The 25030-nt window shown below is 34.1% G+C and overlaps 4 protein-coding genes across 7 annotated transcripts; 2 read left to right on the top strand and 2 right to left on the bottom strand.

Annotated features, from left to right (window-relative positions):
* The first annotated feature begins 1071 nt into the window (after positions 1–1071).
* LOC110718529 (probable receptor-like protein kinase At5g18500) lies at positions 1072–5534 on the top strand. 3 transcript variants are annotated; one of them, XM_021897374.1, is made up of 11 exons: positions 1072–1138; positions 1461–1751; positions 1831–1904; positions 2001–2119; positions 2237–2358; positions 2464–3075; positions 3186–3434; positions 3541–3704; positions 4025–4246; positions 4393–4545; positions 5056–5322. In XM_021897374.1, the coding sequence occupies exons 2-11, from the start codon at positions 1592–1594 to the stop codon at positions 5320–5322; spliced, it is 2142 nt and encodes a 713-aa protein (XP_021753066.1). In that variant the 5' UTR covers positions 1072–1138; positions 1461–1591. The 3 variants fall into 3 exon arrangements, with proteins under 3 accessions (XP_021753066.1, XP_021753067.1, XP_021753068.1); XM_021897375.1 differs by lacking the exon at positions 1072–1138 and having other exon boundaries at positions 1301–1751; positions 5056–5534; XM_021897376.1 differs by lacking the exons at positions 1072–1138; positions 1461–1751; positions 1831–1904 and having other exon boundaries at positions 2223–2358.
* A 3640-nt stretch (positions 5535–9174) lies between these two features.
* On the top strand, positions 9175–13501 carry LOC110718528 (basic leucine zipper 23-like). Of its 2 annotated transcripts, none has more exons than XM_021897371.1 (3): positions 9175–9600; positions 9979–10833; positions 13159–13501. In XM_021897371.1, the coding sequence occupies exons 2-3, from the start codon at positions 9993–9995 to the stop codon at positions 13212–13214; spliced, it is 897 nt and encodes a 298-aa protein (XP_021753063.1). In that variant the 5' UTR covers positions 9175–9600; positions 9979–9992; the 3' UTR covers positions 13215–13501. The 2 variants fall into 2 exon arrangements, with proteins under 2 accessions (XP_021753063.1, XP_021753064.1); XM_021897372.1 differs by having other exon boundaries at positions 9178–9600; positions 9979–10852.
* A 537-nt stretch (positions 13502–14038) lies between these two features.
* On the bottom strand, positions 14039–16848 carry LOC110718525 (WD-40 repeat-containing protein MSI2-like). The gene is made up of 6 exons (XM_021897369.1): positions 16311–16848; positions 15916–16230; positions 15678–15821; positions 14960–15084; positions 14727–14822; positions 14039–14506 (listed from the first exon to the last, which is right to left on the bottom strand). The coding sequence occupies exons 1-6, from the start codon at positions 16599–16601 to the stop codon at positions 14296–14298; spliced, it is 1182 nt and encodes a 393-aa protein (XP_021753061.1). The 5' UTR covers positions 16602–16848; the 3' UTR covers positions 14039–14295.
* Positions 16849–19117: 2269 nt separating this feature from the next.
* Positions 19118–21311, bottom strand: LOC110718527 (heavy metal-associated isoprenylated plant protein 26-like). The gene is made up of 2 exons (XM_021897370.1): positions 20962–21311; positions 19118–19767 (listed from the first exon to the last, which is right to left on the bottom strand). Exons 1-2 carry the CDS (start codon positions 21037–21039, stop codon positions 19378–19380), a joined length of 468 nt encoding a protein of 155 aa, XP_021753062.1. The 5' UTR covers positions 21040–21311; the 3' UTR covers positions 19118–19377.
* Positions 21312–25030: the final 3719 nt, after the last annotated feature.

Raw genomic sequence — 25030 nt, 5'->3', positions numbered from 1 at the left:
GCAGAGTAGCAGACAATTTGACTAATAAAGATAATGATCTTATTCTTCTTTTTAATTTTCAATCACATTTTAAGGAGCCAAACTTTTACTAATCCGCTGGTCAACATCATAATTTTACTTGAGTTTGAATGGAATTATGCGCTTAAATATATCATAGCCCCAAATAGATGACCTTACTTCATTACGCATCATATTATCTTCATACAAGAAATTTGCAATCGAACATATCATAGGTATGTAGTAATTAACAGGTATTGCTACGAAACAATTATGAAGGCTAAAGAGGTTCAAAAAAATTTACAAATAGATGTACCTTTGAGAGTTGAAATGCACGAACGGTTCTATCACTACTACGTACACGCATATCTTATACAAGTATCTAAGTAATTCATAGAAGAAAAACATAAGAATTATAAATTGATTGATTTTGCACCTGTACCTAATGAAATTATGTCTACAATTCCACAACTATAAAGTATTTCATTCATTAATAAGAAATTAAGAAGTATTCTATTTTGAATTCAAAGGGGGAATATAAGAAATACAAATACATACACCTCATCTAAATAAGATGCGATTTGAATAAAAATTTGAATGTCAACAAACTTTCACCTAAGATTCTTCATCAATAATAAAACTCCTATTAAAAAGGGGGTCAAAACTCAAAATTATTTTTCCTAATTTTACTGAGGGTCCCTCCTTTACGTAAGGCATGTTCCATGGATTTCCTGTTCTCTCTCAATTCCCGATAACCCACTGTTAATTTTAATTTTTTCTTTACTAATTACATAATTTAATTCACTCTTAAAAATCGGGTGTCAACCCGTAATAGCCGGTATCAGTTTTAATTGTCATGTGTTTTCTGTACTCAGTGACCGGATATCATGGGTTTCCCGCCACCTTTTAGCCCGTTTCTTTCGTCTTTCCTCCTCTTCGTTACCGACGATTTTTCCCCATTTTTTCATTTTAACACTTAACTAGCAATATTAATTATTTTATTATATATAATTTAATGATATCATCATCATATAATAAGCCATCTTTTTCAACATCTTATAATAAAGTGATGGTGTACATAATGGGTCCGAATTCTAGTGGCAAAAGTGGTTGGAGTTCATCCACAATTGAGTATTTGGCGGTACATTCTCTTCATTTAAATAAAACACACCATGTTTTCTTTCGCGTGTAGAATCTGATTTGTGATTTTGAATATACGCTTTATTATTACTATTATTATTATTATTATTATTATTATTACAATTACAATCGATTCAAATTGTTTTCATTGTTTACGAGTTTTAGGTTAATATATTTTGTCCCCTAATGTTTTGTTATTTTCTTTTAATTGACCACACATAGTATTATTATTATTATTACCTAATCTAAGGAGGCCCCTTTTTTGTTATCTAATTAAAAAGTAGGGTATAATAATTCTTATTAGAGTTCTTTAAATTTATCAGGGTGCTCTGCTTTTGGAGCTCAATTTTCTTCAGATAAAGATGATCAACATTTGAAGAATTTATACTTTTATAAGGTGAAAAGAAATTTTTTTTCCCAACCAGAAGTCCAAGCAAAAATATATTTTCAAAAAATGAGGATTGAGAAAGAAGAAATGGGGATTGATAAAACCAGAAACGTATTGGTTGGAATTCGATTCGATACCGAAAGCAAAGAGCTTCTTGGTTGGGCCATTGTTAAGGTTGCTGAGCCTCTTGATCATGTTGTTGTTCTTCATGTTTGCAGAAACTCAGGTACACTATTAAAAAAAAAAAATTAATTTTTCAAAAAGGATTATTGTCAAATTATCATGAAATATACTCTATGTTGTAGATGATGTAGCAAAGGAGAAGAAACAGCTGGATGATTATCTAAATATTTTCAAGAATTTATGTGATATCAAGAAGGTAACTTTCCTCTGTTTTTTATTAATTTTTTTTCTATATATAGGATTTTTTTTATTTTTTATTTAATGAATTAAATTTTATGTTAATAAATTTCAGGTAAAGATAAGTGGAAAGATATTAACAGGAAAATCAATAAGAAAAAGTCTAGTAAGTGAAGCAAAAGGGTGTGTGGCTGCTGCTGTAATTGTTGGAATAACAAAACCTGGTTCTATTGGGTAAGAAATTTTGACTAATTTAATAAAAACATATAAATATGAATAAGTAACTTCTGTATTTAAATTATATATGCCATTGGTTCTATCTGATTACTGTGAACAGTAAATTAATTTCAGGGGTAGAATGTCAACTGCAAAATATTGTGCAAAACAATTGCCTTTAAGCACTGAAATCTTCACTGTTCATAATGGCAAAGTTTTATTTCAAAGACTCTCCAATGATGATCATATAATACAAGGTTAATTTTTAATCTATTTATAAATAATTTTTGATTTTTTTTTTTTTTATTTGGTTGTTATTACTGTATGCTAAATTGTTGAATTTTGTATGAAATTTATGCTAGGACTTCAAGAAGATCCGAGGCCGAGCTTCCATAAAGCCAGAAAATCGAATGGAAATCAGTCTGAGTTTGGAGATTCAGAAGTATCAGAAGTGGATTCTAATAGCTCAAAACTGAACTGTCAGAACTCAGAATCTGAATCAACAACAGATATCAGTTGTGAAGAGCTTGCAGAAGTTGAAACTCCTAAAAATGTTTGTATTGACAGTAAAAAAATTCCTCAAAGAACAGTTAGTTTTAACAAGGAGGATGTAACGGAGCAAAAACCCGGTTGGCCTTTGCTACGAAGGTCTAGCCTTCCAACTCAGAAGGCTTTAGACTCGAGGAAAATGTCGGTAGTTCAATGGGTGATGAACTTCCCTGATCGTTCACCTCCTGATACTCCTCAAAGCTGTGGTAGTAGTAATGTAGACTCGTGTTCTACCAAGTCCGAGAGTCCCTTAGGGAGGGAAAACGATAATGCAAGTAATGGCGCCTTTAGTAGCAAGAGCAGTCAGTCACTTTGGAGTGAGTTCCTTGATCAGGAACCCGGGCTTCCATTTGAATTGAATTTTTTGGAGTTCACTTGGTTTAGTTACGAGGTTTTGAGACACGCGACATCTAATTTCTCTGCAGGTTATTACAATTAATCTCTTTTTTATTTCGTGTTGATGGTATAAGGCTCTGTTCACTTCACCTGATTTTTACAAACCTGTCGCACTGATTAAAACTGTTTGTGTATGCAGAGAACTTAATAGGTAAAGGAGGATGCAGCCAAGTTTACAAGGGAACTTTTCTTGATGGTAAAGAAGTGGCTGTAAAGGTACTAAAATCGTCGAAACAAGCATGGAAGGATTTCTCTCAAGAAGTCAATATAATGTCCACAATGCGCCACAAAAACATTACAACATTGCTCGGTGTTTGTGTTGACAACAGCGAGCTAATCTCTGTCTATGAGTTCATGTCCAAGGGCAGCTTAGAGGACAACTTGCATGGTAAAACTCCAACTCCTAATTCTGCTTAAATTTTCCTTTGATTGATTTTATTGAGTAAATGGGAATTAAGATTTTATGTGTGATTTGTGTTTGTAAATTGTAACAGCTGAAAACAAAGAAAAATCTTTGCTGTCATGGGATGCAAGGTTTACAGTAGCAGTTGGGATAGCAGAAGCCCTTGTTTATTTGCACCAAGGATGTCCAAGGCCTGTTATTCATAGAGATGTCAAAACTTCCAATATTCTTTTGTCAGCCAACTTTGAACCTCAGGTATACCTACCCTCTCATAACGATATGAATAAAGAACGACTTAAATCATGTTTTCTTCATTTTACATACGTAATATAAAAATAATCAGTTTTAATCCGCAAAAATCTATAATTGACCTGTAACAATCAGTTCAATATAATAAATATCGATCGAAGAGGACAAGACCTCAATAAAGAAAATTGTTATCACCCCTACTTCTTTTTCTATGGTGCATGCAATGTAACAATTTAAACTTTTGAAACATTATTTATTACAATAAAGATGATTTTGGCCAATAATAGTACTCTAATGTGATATCTTTTGATTGATTTTGGCTGTAGTTGTCTGATTTTGGGCTTGCAATATGGGGTCCAAATGCAAAAAGTGTTGAGACCTACACTGATGTGGTGGGCACATTTGGATATCTAGCACCCGAATATTTCATGTATGGTAAGGTCACCGACAAGTTAGACGTCTACTCATTTGGGGTGGTGCTTCTTGAATTACTCACCAGAAGAAAACCCATTAATTCTTCCAAAGGCCAAGAGAGCTTGGTCATGTGGGTAAGTAATTCCTCGTATTAAAAAATACGTGTAACTGTTTAGCTTTTACACTAATCAAAAGAAATTCGACTTTTTTAGGTTATGTGTCATTTAGTTTATTGAGATTTTGACATGTAAAATCTTGGAATGGATTTGATGAATTTCAGGCAAAACCAAGGCTACAGAGTGGGAAGCTAATAAAAGGAATTCTAGACCCTAGTTTGGAAGGGAGCGTTGATGAGGGCCAAATGCAAAGAATGGTCCTAGCAGCTAAACTTTGCTTGACAAGGGCAACTAGGCTTCGTCCTAATATGGACCAGGTATGTTTGCTTGATGGACCCCGAAATGGAATATTACTCTCCCCTTACCAAAGTGTAGTCAATTCGGTTTTAAGTTGAATACTTTATATTTGAATCTCGGTTTTGGATCAAGCAGTAATTTTGGATTAAAAGTAATTTTTCGTAGTCATTTATCGTACATTATTCAGATTTCTATTCCAAGGTTGTGTTAAAAGTTTTTGGCTAAATGTTGTTAATAATCCACATAATTGCCTTTAGTGGTAAAATTGAATAGTTTAAACAATATGCGTATGATTGCATAGTAATTTAAGTTGTAAATCAACTGCGTCTTTATTGGGAAAGACAGAGTTTGGAGTGTAAAATTTGTTGCTTTAAAAAGCTACTAATTGTAATGTCTTAGTAACACCCTTTAAAAACTATGGTCTTGTTTGACAATCAGTTGTTAAAATATTTAATATTTAATTCACGTGGTTTGCTTGACCAACTATATCATTGCAGAAAAAGCATGACATGTCTTTTGAATTTTCTCAGATACTAAAACTTCTAAAAGGAGAGGAAACTATGGATACGTGGGCAAAGTCCCATGTATATGATGAAGAAGAAGAAGAAGAACACTTTGATGGTAATGAAGAAGAGCTTTACCCAAACTCGAGTGCTAAGAAATCGCACTTAAGTCTTGCACTCCTCGACTTAGAAGATGATCGCACGTCGTGCAGTAGTGGTGACCGGAGCAACAGTCCTCATACTCTAGGGGATTTCTTAACTGGAAGATGCAGGAGATCCTCGAGTTTCGATTAGCACGTTGATCCCCCTTCCCACATTTGTAATTATCCTTACCTTAGCATTTTCCTTTGTATAGTTTTGAGGAAATTATAAGTCTAAATTTGCACCCCCTTGTTTTATGTGGTGGTTTGGATAAATGTACACTATATATATGCATGCATGAGTGCATATTATTGAGATTCGAGGCAATTAAAAGCATTTTTGGCGAGTTAGCTTCTTGTTCTCAATGTTGCAATTATTCATTATGACCCTAATGCAGCTTTTACTTTTTGTATGCAATAATGCAAAGTGTATTATTCATCCTCTAGTAAAACTGAAAAAGCTTGACTATAAGTTCAGTCTTAAATTGATTGGTATGGTTTTAATTGAAGAATTATCGGGACTTGGAGGTAGTCACGTAGATCGAGTTGGTTGAGTATGAGCTAAGCTAGCCTGACTCGAACCGGATTTGAGCTACCGTTTTAGGGTGTGGCTTGACTAGAGTAGATACCTTTGTTATTGTCCATACTTTTATGGAGATGTGGCTTGACTAGAGTAGATACCTATGTTTTGGCTTATGCTTGATTTGTTTCGATCTATTCCAATATATTTAAGTTTAGGCCAATTTCTTATACTGAAGATACAGGGCGGTACATTACATAGATATCTATGTTATTATCCATACTCTGATTCATCGTAAATTGATGTGGAGTACTTCGTATTAGTTTTATGGAGACGTATGAAAATATTTTTCTCTCAGTGTTTACTTCTAAATTAACACGTAATACTCACATGTGGGAAATTAAGAAGTATTTAAGCATGTAATTGTGAGTACTTACCAGTTATATTATGATGAAAATTGTTAGAGACTAGGATCCAATCACTAAAAGTTTGTACGGAGTAATTGGTTTTTGCAAATCAGCTTGATATTATTAACGTAGGAGTAATAAATATGGGCCCAATCCGGCGGCATTCAAGATCTTTATTTAAAAGGGCCATGTGCAATCTGGACCCTCTAGTGAGTCTAGTCCAATTGGCTGAGTTGATAGCTTGCATTGTAAACCAAATGTATTTTTTTTTTTTTTTCTTTTTAAAATTTTCACTCGTATATTATCATCAGTATAGTAGTAAAATCATTTAAAAGTTGATATTTTGAAACTTTTTTGTTTTTTTTAGATACAGATATTTTGAAACTATATATTGAGACAAGTGAAACAAAATTAAAAATAAGCAGTTGGCAAGTATTTTAAAAAAGAAAATTGAGGTGTGCAAAAGCAAATTAATCAAAATGAGTGAAGCACAAGTAAGATGGAAATTATATGCAATCGATGTTAAAGTTATTTGATTAATTTGATTGTTACACCCTCAAATCTATCCTCCAAATGTTGTTAAAGTGTTCTTCTATAAGTAAATATGAAATCAAGAAAGTGTACGTGCTTTTTCATATATATTTGTATTTATTCTAAGAGATGGATTTCATTTCCTATGATATTCACATAGTATAAAGAATCAAAATTAGGACAATTTTTAAGGATTGGAGATCGTACCTTTTTATTCAGATACATATTTCATTGACATTTATGAATTGTGAAAAAACAACAAAATTAATATAAAAAAAATTAGGAGTATTCCAATAGGCCTATCATTTGACACATGTCATAAAGACACTTTCACTCAAGCTCACCCAAGTAATATAGACCATTGAAAAAAATAGAGTAGAATGTAAGGCTGTCCATCCATTCATTCAAAATAAAGGAGTCCGTCTATTGTGCCAAAAGTGTTACATGCATCTTCTTCTCATAATGATAAAAGTTAAAAATAAGTTGGAGTATTTATTCCAAACGAATATAAATAATTTCGACCAACAGAAGATGCACGTACGTTCTTCCGCAAATTTTACTTTTAGGAGCATCTATGACTATGAGTATGAATGTCAACAGAAGATGTTGAACTTATTATAAGTTACTGGATTATTATTGTACATCGAATAATTACACATTAAAATGTATTGGACTTTATCAAGATTAGAGGTAATTTGAAATGGGAGTAATTATGCTAAAGTTAAGTCCAATATTTATGAAATTAAAATTAAAACAAAATGACAATCACTATATTCTTTGTATTGCAATCATAATTTCTCATTTGTTACACCTTTCTCTCTACGTACTCTACACATCTACTCGATATAGAAAAAAAAAAATTAAAGAAACACCACGTCTCTAATAATTCGTATTAATCAATCAAAAAACAAAAAGAGTAGACTTATACTTAGCTAATTTACTTATTTTCACATCTAAAATTGCTATAATATTAAAGAAAGAAAATAAAAAGATTATATGGTGTTAAAGTCAAACGAGACAAATTATTCTAATTTTTATAGGTAAAACATTTTTCGTCCATACTCTTTCTAACAACTTGGCCAATCAAATTCTTGAAAAGCCAAAGCTCTTGCAACCTGAACATTTTATATCATGAATCTGTTGTATTGATACCAAAAATAAAAAAATAGAAAGAATAATGAATCTCTTAGTTTATAATATGAATATAATCAGAGCATAAAACAACAAAAACCTCTACTCTCAACTTGCCGCGTATTAATATGTAAATCCATTATTCAATTATTAATTTTATAAATTTATAATAATAAATAAAAGTTGAGACTAGTCTTGTGAGATTAGGACTTAGCATGAAAATACATTATTTTTTGGGGTTTATTAAGTGGTCCAAAGCAAATCCATTTTTATAAGTTCGGTATATTTTCATGTTGAGATTCCTTTAATAAATAAGTAAACAAGACTAAGCGTAAATTAAATAAATTAAACAGATAAAAAATAAGTTTTACATTTGATAGCCTATCAGGTTGGATTTATTCTGATCTAAATATTCCATTTATTATAAAGTCTTTTTTGCATCCTTTTCCATTGGGAAAATAGGGAAGAATAATGCGTACGGATTGCCTAATTTTTTGGACGTGAAATGTGTAAGTTGTACTAGTAGTGATAAGTGTAGTATGTATAATTTAGATCAAGCATCAATATAATATCAAATTATTGCTTCCTATTTTTTTTTTTAATACATGTGCATCAATATATAAAAAATGAGTATCCTCTCTATGTCATTTTTTGATTGATTTTTTCAATTATATAATATTATGTCATATTCCATATTCATAATTATAAGTAATACTAGTATTATGAATTCCCTAGAAGTTTTATATTGTTCATATCACGTCACAATGCCAATTGTCAATAAACTCATGCATGACCTCATCTAATTCAAAATCCAAATGAATCACTCATGAATTAAATATAAACTAGCTAAGGTGGCTCATTATCCACATCTCAAACCTAAAAACATACTTCATCATCCAAAATCAATCTTGGTCAAACTTTATTAAAAAATCATATATAAAAAGTTTCACCAATATATGAAAAAAAATTATATGAAATTTGTTAGATTCACATTTAATTAAAATTTAAAATATCAAAGTATAATGTTTTTCTTAATAATGTGTGGGGAGAGTTGCACTCTTATGAATTTTCAATTTATAGTCCATGTCACCGATTCAAGGAGAACTTTTTTTTTAAAATGATTTACACTGAAAAGCTAGTACATGAATAAATGTTTAATACTCCTTTCGTAGAATTTTTAAAATATAACTGTTTGTTTCTTATTCAGGTGTTGAGTTGTTACTTCAAATAGAAGTATTCAGATTTGAATGTCGCTACTTTAATCTGAACCAATAACACAAATAACCAATTTTTTTTCAAATACTATAAAATTATTGAGTGAAAGCGCTCTTTAAACTAAAAGCATAAGTTATCGAATTATATATATATTTAAAAGTTAATGATATAAAAGAAAACAAAAGGCGACTAATGTGAACGAGTAAACAAGATGATGAGTAGAAATTTATCCAATGATTAGATTCTAAAAATTTAATGAAAAATTTGCAAAGAAGCCCTTGAATTAAGTACAAATTCTGAGGAAAAAGGGTGTTGAAGTGATTTTTCAATGAAAAACCAGAGGTGAGAGATTCTGCGATTGCCTCGTCAAACTATTTGGCTTGGCTATGTCCTCACTTATGCCCCCTCCACTCAATTTTCTTGCCATTTTTGTTTAAACTACCTTATTACTTTCTCTCTCCTCTTCTAGGGTTATTTTCGCCCCCTTTTCTCATCGGCGATACTCCTATCTGTCTCTCTCCTCTCATTCGGTCGTTAGCATTCAATTTTTTATTTCAATTCAGTTTTCTTTTAGGGTCAAGATTGTTCATTTTACTCAGAAGTGGTGGGATTCCTTGCCTGATTGTCGGTAAGAATTGTTGTTTAATTTTGCGTTTTATTGTAATTTTACTGTATGATTTATGATTTTTGTTTCTGGGTTTGTTTTAATTTTGGTTGATAGTGCTGTTTTGGTGCAATTCGTGGTTAGGTTTAAGTAAATTTACGCGCTTTTTTGGGGAATTGATTTGTATATGTGTGTTTTTTCAATGTACTATGTCTTTAAATTGGGTTAATTTAATTGGGTGTCAGTTGAATTTGCGATCATTGAATGATTAGTTGTGGTAATTTGGTTTTAGGGTTTCGAGTAATATTGATTAATTTCTGCGAATTTTTGCTCAATTTGGATACTTGGTGGGGAAATTTTATCTGGGTTGAAATGAATTTTTACAATTTGGGCTTTTTCTAGGGTGAATTTTGGCAATGATGGAAGGTAACAACCAGATTAACTGCAACAACAATAACAGTAGTAATAGCAATCGAGTTCCTTTAATGGATGATGGAGAGCTTGAATTTTCAAACCAAGAGCTCCTTTCTAGTGCAAACATTGGCGAGATTCCCAGTAGTGGATCAATGGATAGTTTCTTTGACGAACTACTGAGGGATACTCACGCTTGTACTCATACCCACACTTGTAATCCCCCCGGGCCTGATTTATCTCATACGCACACGTGTTTTCATGTGCACACAAAAATCTTACCCCCTTCCAGTGAAGAGAAAAGTGGGAACAATGATGATTCTGCTGAATCCGGGGAACAGAAATCTAGGAAACGTGGGAGGGAGAGAGGGGGTAATAGAGAAGCTGTTCGCAAGTATCGGCAAAAGAAGAAAGCACATGCAGCCTCATTGGAGGATGAGGTTGTGAAATTGAGGGCTTTGAACCAGCAATTGCTAAAGAGGTTACAGGGTCAGGCTGCATTGGAAGCTGAGATTGCCAGGCTTAAGTGTCTGCTTGTTGACATTAGGGGAAGAATTGAAGGGGAAATCGGCTCTTTTCCATATCAAAGGCCAGTCAAGAGTGGGGATATGTATCAGAATATTGCCAACAATAATAACTTTCCTGGTTCTTACATGATTCCGTGCAATGCTCAGTGTGGTGATCAAATTTATTGTCTCCATCCCGGTGTCGATGGAAAAGCTGGGGAAGGGGCAAACATAGATGCTCAGTGTGAGTATGAGAATTGCATGGCTAGCCTAGGATCTGCACCAAAGGACCTTTTAAGTTGTGGCACAACAAATATAACATCCACTGGTGGTTCATCTGGTAATGCTAGGAGAAAAAGGTGATTAGCTCATTTTTTTTTTCTATTTGTTTCTTATTGGATTGATAAGTTCTTTGCTTGAATCAAGCTGTAAGCAAAGTCTTGGTTTAATTTTATCATGCTTTTAATATCTTTAATTATGTTATTAATATGTCCCGTGAAATTGTTAATTTCATGAATTCATGGCTTGGGTTTCCAGTGTTCTTATTGTCATCTTGACTTCTGCATCTCGTATGTATGATCAGCCGTAAGAGGATAATAGATTATGTACATGTACTGGTGTTGTTTTGAGGCGAGTGTTTCCTCTTTGCACAATGATGTTTGTCTAATTGAAGTACATTTATTTGTATCATATTGACCAATATATAGTGACATCATCAGATTTGGTTGACCTGAGTTTTGTTATGTTTGCCCTCTTTTGTTATGTTTGATACTGTGCTTTGTGTAAATTGTGATGCTTTGTGTAGAATTCTGCAAAAGTGCAATGTAATAGTTGTGCTGCTGCTGATTTAATGGTTTGAAATGGTTAATGTGTGAAAGTTGCCATTAGAATAAACTATCTTGAAATGCAGCTTAATGATGTCGATAGGATGAAATAATATTCAAATACAAGAATTGTTGTTGTAAGTGTGTGTTGACTTGGCATAATGGCATGTACCAAACTACCAACTGAGGTTGGGGGATTTGTGTGTGTGTGGGGGGGGGGGGGGGGCATAGAAAAATATTCAAACAGGATTTCCTCTCCTCTTTTTCTTAACAAATTTGTTCTCTCCACCCTCTCCACTATTTTCTTGCTTCTAATCTCTGCTCTCAGTCTATCCATTTTCACTTGTAATTGGTCATTGGATCATTACATTGATATGCAATTAAATCATGTTGTACTCTTCATACACATATTTGAGGTTGACCTTCCTCTGCGATTTAGTAAGTATGAATGTATGATTTATCTTGTGACACACAAGTATATTTTATGATTTCTTATACCAAGCTCTTGGCAGAGAAGTGTGTCCAATATGCTGAAAATTAGTGGGATATGAGTCAATTTCTGGATATATTGAGGGATCATACTTTGATGCTATTGTGCATGAATGAAGTATTGGTCTGTTGGAGATGGCCGTATAGCCATATAGGTTTGACACTAGTGCAGCCAGGGAAATTGGGTTTGAAGTAGCAAACTGTAGTGTTGGGTTTGATGATTGGATGGCTTAAGCAAGGAGGGCTTAACAAGTGGATATGATGAACTTATTGGACTCGTGATGGATTTTAGGAATATGCTTTTTGTTTAGAAATTCTAAATGAGGAGCTAGTGACATGTCTCTTATTGATGGCTTAAGAGCTATGGAGCATAGACAAGGGTTACAGGCATGACAAACAATTTTTTGGTCATTTGTACATTGTTTTCTTTTAACATAAAAGGACGACCAACGATCTCACGGTTTTCCTACTCTCTCTCTTCCATGTACTTGTTTCAGCTTTCAGTGATCTAAGTAACTTTTGACATTTTTATTGTCCCGAATTAATCGTTATATTGCTCCTGTCGTTCATCATGATTTCCTTAAAATGTTCTGAATATTAGCTATCTTCTTTTCATATTCTCTCCATTACTCCTTTTATGTGGGTGTATGTTTGGGAAACTGATCATACTCTTCTCCTTTTCTAGTAAACGTGAGCGAATTCCCAAAATAGGGTATCTGATTGTTAATTCTGGATGAAGGAAGTATGTTTTTTTTTGGCTTGTTCTCATTCTTGTTAAGTTGGTGTTAACATATGGTCACCATTTGTATGGAGTTAATAGACTTCAGTAGAAGCACGTACATTGAAAACTGATAAATAATACAGAGAACTAAAGCAGTTTATTCTTGGTTGCTTATATTATGTATGATATATCTTACACATTTTTCTCTCCACTTATCCTGTAACTCTGTAAGGTTGTTGGTTTTACTTCTGAATACATGTTGCTCCTGTGTTTAGTTTAGAACTTAGGATTAATAGCCTTTAAATGTGGGGTGTGGAATGAAGGGTGGCTGAACAGTGATTACTGATATTACCTTGATGCTATGATTGCTATCCACTGAGATGATTGTATTACTATTGTATGTGTTCTCACTTGGTTCGGAAGCATGTATTGACAACTGGAGTTATAATATTCTTTGGATTGCTGCTTGCAGGATTATTTTCATGCTTTTTATGAGGGTACCATGTATTTTATCATGTTAATTGTTTTTTGCAATAGAATTATAATGGCATTGTTTGCTGCTGTCTACTATTGACTTATAAATCATGATTTTTGTAGAGTCTAACTGTGGACTGCTTTGTTTATTGTACAGCTAACCATGCAGCACTTGCAAGCTACTTGGTTACTGTTGATGCCAAGGAGATGTGAAGTCGGGACATATATTTTGCTCCTCTTGTTTTCTGATTATCCTCTTCTGTTCTGTTCATGTGGATCTATCTTCTGTACTATGTTCTTTTGTTTAGTGGAGTTGTTTATCCAACCTTTTTGTAATCTTAGAACATACTTTGCTTAGGACTTGTAGTTGCTGGTTCGTTCTGTTTTTTTTTTCTTCTTTTGATAATATCTTTATGTCTTCCGTGAATAATATGTTTGTTTAACTTGAGATTAGAACTTATAATCTATCAAGAAGCTCCAAGATTTTCATCTTTCTGTGATCTGTGGGTTTTGCGATTACCTTGAATGCTTGAAGATCACATTTTGGCACAAGGTTTGCAGCTTCCATACATTGCTGTGAACATGTGCACTAGTTTCTACTTTCAAACTTGATGATCTCTGCAAGACTCTCTATGGGCTCTATCCCATACCTCCATTATCTTATACAAGTAGTAAATATACATTCCTTCTTGGGATGCTCGAAAAGAGTAGTGACATTTCTTGCTAGATTTGGGTTCAATCTATCTTCTCATCACATGGGTTATTCGGATCTCTCTTCTTCACGAAGCTAATACATATGTCAAGGTGCCACCCTGTCATGTTACAACTTAAAATAAATGGATGTCACAAACAGTATTATCTTGCCTTTTCCCATCCACAACTATTACAATCTTATTGCCTAAAGCAAGTTTACAATATTAGTGTGAAATTGAGAGAATATTACTACTGTGATTTTAGGGGAACAATATATTCTCATCTGGTTTATCTAGCACATGAATATATGATCCGGGGAAAAAATATTCATTGAGCTTTTGGAGTATACAATTTATAGCTAAAATTCCTTAATTAATTTGAGTTTTGTTGTAGCATACAGTAAATCTGTTGAGCTTAGTCTTGTAGCGCATTGAGTTTAAACTATTTTGTATAGATTTGAGATACAACTCTTAAACTTGGTGACCATCGTCACTGACTGATACAATACTATCTGAAAAACACAGTCAAACATTAATATCCTTTTGAAAAGTTGTAACTAGTTTAAGACAAGCTGAGGATTACAGAAAAAGCTCAAGGGAGCTCATTCAGCTGGTATATCATCCTCATCACGGTATATATTCTCAGCCATTTGCCAAATTTGTACTGTGTTGTCGTCCGCCACACTTGAGATCATCCAAGGTTCATTTTTATTCCAAGAAAAGTCTGATATTTTAGCCTTGTGTCCTCCGTGTGAGAAAAGGAGTTCTGGAGGCCCGTCCTGTGCTTCTCCTTCCAACTGCTCATCGCCAACTCTGTAAACCATAATTCCATAATAACTACTAGTAAATAGGTTGATTCTCAGCTGATAATCAGACATTTTAAGGGAAAACAATTTTTGAGGAATCAACTAAAACTGTTGGAATTATGTTATGCCTTTTTCTGAACAGTTCTACGGTTGATTTCCGTATATCAGTCTCATATTAATCCACAAACCGGTTTCAAAAGGTGAAATACAAACACATAAGAGTGTACCTGTTAAGGTCCCAAACCATTAGCCTTCTGTCATCAGAAGATGATGCCAATACGGTCTCATGATTGGGATCCCATTCAACCTGGAAAACTTCTTCACTGCAAATAAATATAACATGCATATTAGTAAAATCCCAAGCCTCACTGAAAATTTGTCAATAAACAGGACATAAATTTGAATTCCAAACATAGCTATTCAATAAACAATGAAAATCACTGTTGGGATTTGCTCATACGTGTGACTAGACAAGGCATGCAAGGGCGTGTCTATCTTTCGAATATCAAACAGTCCGATGGTGGTATCAGAAGAAGCTGTCGCCACACTCCATTCGTTGAATGAGTTGAAAGATAGATAATTAACCTGGAGAAAACAAGCAGCTTATAGCACATCAAAATGATACAACAATAAAATAGTGATCTACATCTCCCAAATAGTTGTGTAAATACCATGAATGCTTACAAATTTGAGATAGTCAAGTCAAGGTTCCACAAAGGATAGCAATGGGGGAAGGGGAATGAGCAGAAATTGTAAATGAGATTAAACCTATACAGATAACATTTTTGACAAAATTCTCTAAAATTAGTGTCAAATGCCAATAAGACACGCAGTTAACATACACATGCTAATTCAATTACATGTGCTACAACATACCCTCAAAGCTTCAAGGTAATGCTTGAAATAATCCTCTGCTTCCAATAACAACAATAAACATGGGTAAAATGCACTCCAAGGACACAAAAAGAAGTTGGAGACAAGGCATAATACACACATTACGGTATTACACATCCAACTTGAAAAGTATGCTCATAAATAAGTTTACTTTGTAGCAAGCAGGGTATATTGCAACCAAGCAAAAATCACAGCATCAAATACACTTATGTTTGTGTGTGCGTGTGTGTACGTACGCGTGTGCACGTTAAACATAGAGAAAATCCGAACAAAAGGAATAATACCTCTTTTTCATGAGCTATAACAGACTGCTGGGGCTTATCAGAGCGCAAATCCCAGATCATAAGCCTTGCATCATCACCTACCGAACCAAACAAGTTTTCATTCTTTGGATGCCAAGCCACATGCTCAACTATATTCTCATGAGCCTAAACATGTAATCAACAAAAGATAAATCACATTTCTTCTTATCACAAAACTCAGATACAAAATTCAGACAAAAACAGGCAACACATAAATTACCTTATAAACATTCATGGAATCAAGAACTTTACTTTGAGGCATGGAAGACACATCCCACAAACAAATCTTGCAATCATAAGAACCACTCAACAAATAACCCTCTTTTAAAGGACTCCATGAAAGCCCATAACCTTCCTTCTCATGACCCCTCAATCTCACCTCAGGATCACACGAATTCGAGTTTGCTTCCTTAGCAACATCAAAAACATAAACCTCCAAACCACTCGTTTTCGCAGCAACAAGATTCGGCTTTTGCGGCATAAACCCAGCTCGATTCACCTCCCCATCAACACAAAACTTCTTCACAATCTCCACCTAATTCAAAAACCCATAAAATTAAAACAACATTCACTCACGCATTTCATCAAACACTTGGTGGGCATAACTTTTCTTACCTTAGGAGCAGAGGAACAGGGGCCATTGTTGGAGGGAAGGTGAGCATCAGCAACCATAAGATAATTGGGGGAATCATCGGAAGTGTGGGTCCCGAGGATAAGTTGATGAACGGCGAGAGATGAATCTGGGTTGATTTGGGGTGATGATGGAAGCCATTGAACGGTTAGAGATGGCCATTCCAAGGGATGACAAACGACGAGATCGTAAAGGATCGGAGTGTTCTTCTTCCAAACTGCAAATTCTTCGTTCAATTGTGCTTCTGTCATCTCTACTTCATCTTCTTCACCCATTTTTCTCTCTCCTCTTTTTCTCTCTCTAAATTCTGGGTATGTTCTAGATTTGTTGGTTGATTTTCCCGCCGAAATTGGAAGCACTTTCCTGGGTTTAAGAGGTTTAATTAAGGAGGGAAAGTAGGGTTTTCCCGCCGAAAAAGATAGGCATATGACTTGGCCCAATTGTGAATATGGGCCAAATACCACCAAAGTTTAAAGAATACAAGAATTACATATATACAAGTATGTATACAAGTATTACATATTTACAACTACACAAGGATGTATGAAAAAATTTCAAAGTTCATCGTTTTATTTTGAACTTTTTACACAATTTACTATAATCAAATTTTAAATGTTGTTTTCTTAAAAAAAAATAAAAAAAAATTAATGTTGTTGAATTTGTCTCAATATAGTACAAAGTATGGAGCATTTGTCTAATGTCATCAAATCTTAATACCTAACTGTTAAGTATTTCACAAATGTCTAACTTTACTAAAATAGTAAATAGTTTTTCTGTACCTTTTAAAATTCTGAGATAACTCACATGAGTTGATAAAATTTAAGTATTTGCGTTTGTAGGTAATAAAATTAAAATAGGGTGTTTTAAGGGTGGTAACATACAATTAATTCTAAAAATTAATTTTATATACACAAGGTAAAACCCATCATCACCGCGGGACCGCATAAGCTCCCATGTAAGCTGGGCTCAATGCTACGAATAGTCCCCATCATCAACAAGACAACAAGACTACAACTAATACTGTAAATCTGTAATGCAGTAACTTGTATGTCTTAAGCCTCCCAACATACTCGTAGTATATACCTGAAGTCCTGGACTCATGTGACCTCAAAAAGAGATTCTATAATTCTGGTACCTCTACATGCAAAGATGCCCTTTTTCATTGGATTCTAATAAAGCACTATCTTCCATCCTAAAGTTGCCAATCATCATCATACTAAAGTAATTGTGTACCAATTAAATCAGATTAGAAGTAATGTACTTCATATGATCTTTGTAAGTCGTAACAGATCATTATGTAAGTTAACATCCGCTATTTCAAAATCCAAATCTGACTACTATACCAAATTACAGATTAATTTTCCAAAATATACATTGAAACAAGGAAATTTTTTAAAAAAACCACCCCCAAAATTCACCTTTTTCTTAAATACTACCCATTTTTTACGAAATTTAAAAATACCACTTACCAATAGGAATCACCACTCATCCCTTTTTCTGACCTGTTTTTCGATTAAAGAGTCCAAGTGTCATTATCCTATTGGCTAAAACTAAATTAAAATAAATACATTAAAATAAAATCAATTTTTATAAAAAAATATAAATAAATAAAAGAAATATCCCCTAACCCTCAGCCCCTGCAACCACCTCACACAAAACAGCCACCTGTCGGACCACCCCACCCCAACCAGCCACCTTCAACCACTTCTCCTACCGGCGAACCCCACCAGGCGCTCACCCCTGCTCGCAGGAAACAAGTCTAAATTCCAAGTCATCACTAAAACTTCATAAAAATAAAATTAAAAAATAAAATCTAGAAATTTAATAAACCTGCACAAGATTTCTTGAAGCCGCCATTGCCGTTAAGAGAAGTTTCACCTCTTTTGTGAGGACCACCGAAATCCATTGTCGAACGAATGACGAAGAATTTAAACTTCTCTAACCTAATGAAAACCCTAATTGAGAAAAAAAAAATTGATTGAAAATTGGGGAAGAAGAAAAAGAGTGGAGTATGCGAAAGAGAAAACCCTAGCGAAAAGACAGGAGAGAGAAAGTGAGCGGGCGAGTGTTAGGAGAGAAAAAGTGAGCAAAAGAAATGATTTGGTGGATATGAATTGAGTGGCGCTAGCGGTGGTCTGGGCGGCGCAAATTAGAAGGAAAGGAACACGAGAGCGAGAACGAAGGGGGCAGAGAAGAAAGGGAGGTTGTGGGGTGGTCGTATGGCAGAGCAAGGCTGTGTGGGGGTTTTACGACAGCGATGGGGGCTGGTATTTTGTGAGTAGGGTTCGGGCTTGGTGGGTGTTCGCGAGCAGGCTAGGGATAGGGGCTTGGTGGGGTTTGCCGACAAGGGTGGTGGTTGGTTGGGTGGGATGGTCCAGAAGGTGCTTAGTTTGGATGGTGTGTTTCCGGTGGGATGGCAGAAGAACTGAAGGGGAAGGGGGTTGGGATTTTTTTTAATATGGTGGGCCCTAGGTCGGAAAAACAGGCCGGAATACATGAGAGGATGGTCATTCCTACTGGTTTTGTGCTTTGTAGGTGGTATTTTTAAATGGATGGCATTTTTAAAGGGGTGGCATTTTGTAAAAAATGGGTGGTTTTTTAGAAAAATGGTGAATTTGGGGGTGGTTTTTTTAAAAAATTTCCCTGAAACAACTCTACTAATCTAAAAATATCCCTTTGCTGATTAAAGTTATCGAACTCAATGAGAAAGTATGCAATGGAGCTACTACTCGATAAAATCGAATCATCACAAGAATCACTGCAATATAACACTTTGTTTGCATCATTGGTGTTTCCTCCAAATATAAGAAAAAGTATATTCATTAAAAAAACCCAGTCCCTCCAAGTCTCAAAATTAGCATCTCCAATACTTAATTAACATTGTGATTTATGATTGGAAGATAACCTTAATGACACCAATCCAATACAAACATATAGTACAAACTTGTCCAATTATAGACCTAATTGCCAAACCACTAAAGAAAAAGGAGTCTTTTGACATATGAAGTATAACATATACTGAGAAAATTTCTCCTTAATGATTAATGAGAATCACATGATAGAACATGCAGCAGGGTTTTCATCACTGAATGCTGTGGTGTAACGCACCTCGGTAGAGCTCATACGTGACAACTGATTAGTTCGCGGATCATTATACTCAGAACTTCTCACATACCCAGCAGGTGCTTTCCTGTCATACGTCCCAGCGGCGTAAGGGTGTCCAACTACATCATATGGCACATAAGGCCACATCTCCGCCCTCTTGCCTGTTCGGTGCTTGACACGAGCTAACACCTTCCTAGGCTCGACGTATCCAACTACTGTCAGCTTGCTTAGCTTGGGCTCTATGTCAACTTGGTTTACACCTTCCATCCCTTCCACTGCCCTCCTCACCTTCCGTTCACATCCTTCACAGTCTATCTTAATCTTGATCTCCACCGTCTGATTGAACATACGTTACAATTAAACAAAGAATGATTAGTCAATAGTCCCTACTCCTAAAAATAATACACACATTGTTCTAACACCTCATAATTAAGAATTAGAACCTAAAAACATGTAGAATTATTTGCCAACAACCACTATGTTTCAAATTGGTAACAACCACCTTTATGATTCCGTTTGTCTTAAACAAGCTTATAGAACCTTTTTATGTTAGGTAAGTGGTAATACCACCAATTTATAGGCAGGTTGTTCATTTACCTATTCCAGTATAATTTGCACATGTAATTTTACTCAACTCCAAAAAAATTTGCACTTATTCAACCATAATAATTTTATCTGTGTTCAAACATTGTGATGTTTTAATCTGCATTCTGTAAACTTGTAATTGGTCCTAATCTACTGCATTTACAATTAATTTTCTAACCATTTCTTAATCACTCTGATTCTAATTTGACCGTTGATTAAAACTAGAGCAGTAGTTGCGTTTCAAATAAATGTTCTATTCTTATGAAAATTGCAACGTTGAACAGTCACATCCAATGATGCCATGATGGTGCGACGTGATTTTCTCAAGTGATGCAACCACTTTTAAAAAATAATCTATTTTAGTACCAATTACAAATTTAAATTAAAAGAAATAGAAAAAACGGCAAGTAAACAGCTAGCATTGAGCAAAAATAATGTATATTCACCTTCTTCGGTTGTAACGTACACATGATATAACTGGTTGTATAATTTTTACAACCCCGCCAACTTGGTGGTGGACTCAATTAAGTAACACAAATAAAATCATGAACCAATTCGTTTCAACGAAAAATCAGACTCATCACATGTCTAGTGACTGTAGTAATCTACTCCGTAATACAGAGTAATATGTACGAGGAATAATTTCAGCTAACTTATCAGTTTCAACTCCAATTCACGACTTTCAGTATTGGTACGAAACATAACTTAAAACTTCAAAATCAAGTAGACATAATAAGATTCAATATCACTGACTAGTGAGAAGTGTAAACTCAGTTACGCAGTTAAACAAACTCAGTCCTTCAGTTAAAGATCCAGGTATATACAGAATCACTGTTCACTAACATCTTTTCCCTACTTTTTCATACAGATTCCAAATATACACAAAACATTCACTTAACAAATAAAAAAAAAAAAAAAAAACAAAGTTAAAGTTGATTAAAGTACCTGAAGCTGTTTGCGGTGGTGGCGGTGACCATGACCAGAACAATCAAAGTAATCGGAAATATGATCCATTACCCCCATTTTTTTTTTTTTCTTCTTAAATTACTCTCCCAAAAAATAAAAAAAGTTGGAAGTATAAAATAAAGTGAGATAAATATGAACAAATAGATTTATATTTTGTGTTTGTACATATATCTGGTGTAGTATTCGAAAATATCTAAAAATGGGTATAGTTTTGGAAAGGACGCCACTTATTAATACCAGCTCATAAAACACACTCTTTCACTAGTTCTTTAGTCGCATTATTATATTAACGACTTGTCATTTTCTCACTCATTTTAAAAAAAAAATTAAAAACAATTAGCCAGCAGTAAACAATCTAAACATTGAAGTTATGAGTTATCCCACTAGATAAAACGAAAGTGTATCTGAACCGTTGGAATAATTGGATGATGGGTTCGATGTTTGTCACGTGTACCATCAGGATTCCGAGGTGGCAGTAACGACGATTTAATAAAGAGTGATTAGTGAGAACAGTTGAAATTGGACCGACCCCCCCCCCAGGGCCCACGTCGTATGTCGGTTTCTTGGGAATTTGCTACTCTACTATGCGCGTCTTTTCTCGTTCTTTTTCCGTCCATACTCTCCGTTACATACATTTTACGTGGATAGAGAGAATCACCCTACTAGATTCAGGTCTTATGAATAAACTAGCCTAATTATGTATGTCAGGTTTCTTAGAAAACGGGGGAATCATAAAGGAGTTAGGAGACTCCATCCTCAAAAACCGCAATTGGTAGCAATTGAACCTCTTAAGGTTATTAGATGAAAATACTATCAACTACATCAAATAATACTTGGTATAATCTTTATTTTTAATCAATTGCACAATAGGAAGTGAATTGTTTAGTACAAATTTTAAGATAAGGTAAATTTGTAGCTTTAGAACACAAAATCGAATTATTACAAAGCAAATACATCATAAAATAAAATTATTAAAATGACTGTGAAACATTTTTTCTACTTCAAAAAAATATTGTTACGAGTAATTGATAATAGATGAAGTATAAAATAGTTGTTCACTTGAACAAGATTCTCCTCTAACTCCAAATGTTTTCTTATCCCAAAATCATTTTTGAAATATATCTCTCAAACTCATTTTACAATAGAAAGAATAACTCGTCAGCATTTAAAAAGTGTTGAGCTCCGTCAATTTTTATGAATTTGGAACATAATGTATATACTTTAAAAAGACTATACTTCGAAATACTTCAATATGTATGATTTAAACAGACTTTTTAATTGTTATATTCATTTTTAACTTTCCACCAAACTAGTTAATTTTTGCGGAGATATGAAGCTCCATGCTACCATGCCTCATTAAACTACTCCAAAATAGTCGTGCTATTCTATTAAGAGACTTTGACCTTTGATTTGTCCATACTTTTGCATTCATCCTTATCATGTATTCAATGTCTTTGGTGTGAGAAATGGCTTCAAGTTCACGAAATATATAAATTAAAACTAGCATTTATCCTGTGCAATGCATGGGTCAAATTTTTAATAAACTTTTTTTTGGTGAAAGATTGTTCTATCATATTGGAAGTGTTTTTGGATTGGATTCAAGGTATGTAGGTAAATACCAAATATATTATAGTAGTGAAGTGAAACATAGTGAACCTATACCTATATATACCTTATACAGAGAATTGTAGTATAAATATAATTTATAGCAATACAATACGGCAGAGTTACGTAAAAGATCTAATATTTATACAATAAATTGAATTGCTACATTAAAGAGCAAGTCGTCACCAATAATAATGATACTTTTCCATTTTTACATATCTCATATCCCCATGACTTGTAAAATCATATGTTATTTTTTAATCCCAACTTTTGATTATTCCTCAATAATCCCAACTTTAAGGTGAGTTATTATTTTTCAATCCCAAAAACCGGCAATTTGATGAATTTTTTTTTTTTTTTATAATATATGCCACGCGTCGGGCAATTATTGGTCCAAAAATGAAAACCAAAAAAATAAAAAATAAACTAAAAAAAAGGAAAAACCAAACCCCTCCCTTTACCAGCCCACCGTGAATCTCCCTCCTTAAATCTCCTCCTCCCCACTCCCCAACCTGACGAAAACCACCACCTCCACCTCTATGTCCGGCTACCCAAGGATTCCGGCACCTCCCCTTCTCCGTTTTCTTTCTCTCTCCCTTCCTCACCCTAAATCTAATGGTCCTCTATCACTAGGGAGGTTTCGGGGTGAGTTTAGGGCGGTTTCAGGGTGAAGGTTCGATTTTGAGGTATTTTCTAAGTGGGTTTAGGGTAGTTTCGAGGTTGGGGTTTGATTTTAGGTGATTTCCGATTGGTTTAGGGTGATGTGGGTTTCGTTTTAGGGTGATTTTCGAATGGGTTTACGGAGGTTTGGGGTGGGGCTTCGAGTTTGGGGTGGTTTCGGGGGCGGGGCTGGGGAAGGGGGATATTCCGGTCAAGTTCAAGGGAAAGCGTTTGGGCTTTTGGCCGATTTCGACGGTGGAGCTGGGGAGAGGTGGTCGTTTCTGGTTGGTTGGTCGGGAAAGGAGGTGGTTTAGGTGGGTAGCGGCTGTGCGACGACAGGTTAGGGTGGCGATTGTGGTGGCTGTATAGCTGAGTCAGTTTTTCTTTTCTTTTTTTCTGTTTTTAAAAAAAAATTTGGTTCGGTCAAAAAAAAAAATTGGACCACTCACGTGGCGACACGTGTCCAGCAACCTACAAGGTTGTTGACTTTTGTTGACCGGTTTGGGTATGAAGAATGATAACCCACCTAAAAGTTAGGATTATTGAGGAATAATCCAAAGTTGGGATTAATAAAAATAAATTGGTGAAAGTTGGGATTAAAAAAATAGTATTATTCCTTTTTTAAAAAAAACCTCTTATTATTGTTTCTATTCTCGAAGACCAATTGTTCTTGTAATACACACCAGCAATACATAATATAAATAGTTTGGATTTATAAATAATTAAATTTGAAGTATTAAAGCGATTTTACAGCAATTAAGAAGATCTAGGAAAAAAAAAAAAAAAAAAAAAAGCAATACCTCTAAAGTTCAAGGCATGATATAGGACTGATATATACTCTGTATTGAGTTGCAAATAATAGACGTATCTCATGTAAGTCCTAAACTAAATTACGAGTAACTAAAATGCATAATACATAAACAATATAGCAAACTGGCCAAACACTATGCCTTAAAACAAATGAAAACTCATCATGATGAATTAGCCTAATGAAACCCAAAAATGAAAAGACGTAGATATATAAGAATTAAGAAGTGTTTGCTTGTTTATCCACTGGCATTAACCCCTGAAAAATCCACTCAATAAGTCTGACATTTAAGTTTTTTTCCACCATAAAAACCGTCATTCCATGTTAAAACTTGTTTGAATTAGTCATCATGGATATGCACCAGAAATCTCGGTTCTTTTATTTATTTATTTATTTTTAAACAAACGGTTCAGTAATTTTAATTATTCTTTCTTTAACAAATAAATTAAACCGCACACATGAAAAACTCTAAAACCGGAAAAAGCGACTGAATATAAAACTGAAGTTAATTTTTGTAATTAAATTAAATTAATAAATGATAAAAACAAGGAATTACCAGGACATGTAATGAGAGGGGTGCCGATAGGAGAGGAGAGAGAAAGATCACTTTCTGACGACAAAACAATACCAATTTGCGACGACAACGACTTGTTGGACTTCAAAACGGATAAAAGAGAAATAAAATTGTCAGGAAAATGAAAAAAAAAAACTTGTAATACAGTGTTCTTTAATGCTGCATCACTCAATGCCAATAGTTTTACCAACAGAAACCTTATTAAAAATAAATTAATTTATAAAAAAAAAAAAAAAAAAAAAGGAATTAGTGCTTCTAAAATCCAAAAGTCATAATTATAAGAACTTGTTACAAAATTAACCAGTGAGATTTAAAAAATTATTTGATATACAGTATTTAAAAAAACCAATGAGATTTATATAATTGACCATTTATGGAGCAGTTCGTGTTCTTGAATTCAA

This window comes from Chenopodium quinoa, unplaced genomic scaffold (genome assembly GCF_001683475.1).
Source record: "Chenopodium quinoa cultivar QQ74 unplaced genomic scaffold, ASM168347v1, whole genome shotgun sequence".
NCBI classification, from domain to species: domain Eukaryota; kingdom Viridiplantae; phylum Streptophyta; class Magnoliopsida; order Caryophyllales; family Amaranthaceae; genus Chenopodium; species Chenopodium quinoa.
This window is presented reverse-complemented; position numbering and strand designations above follow the sequence as displayed.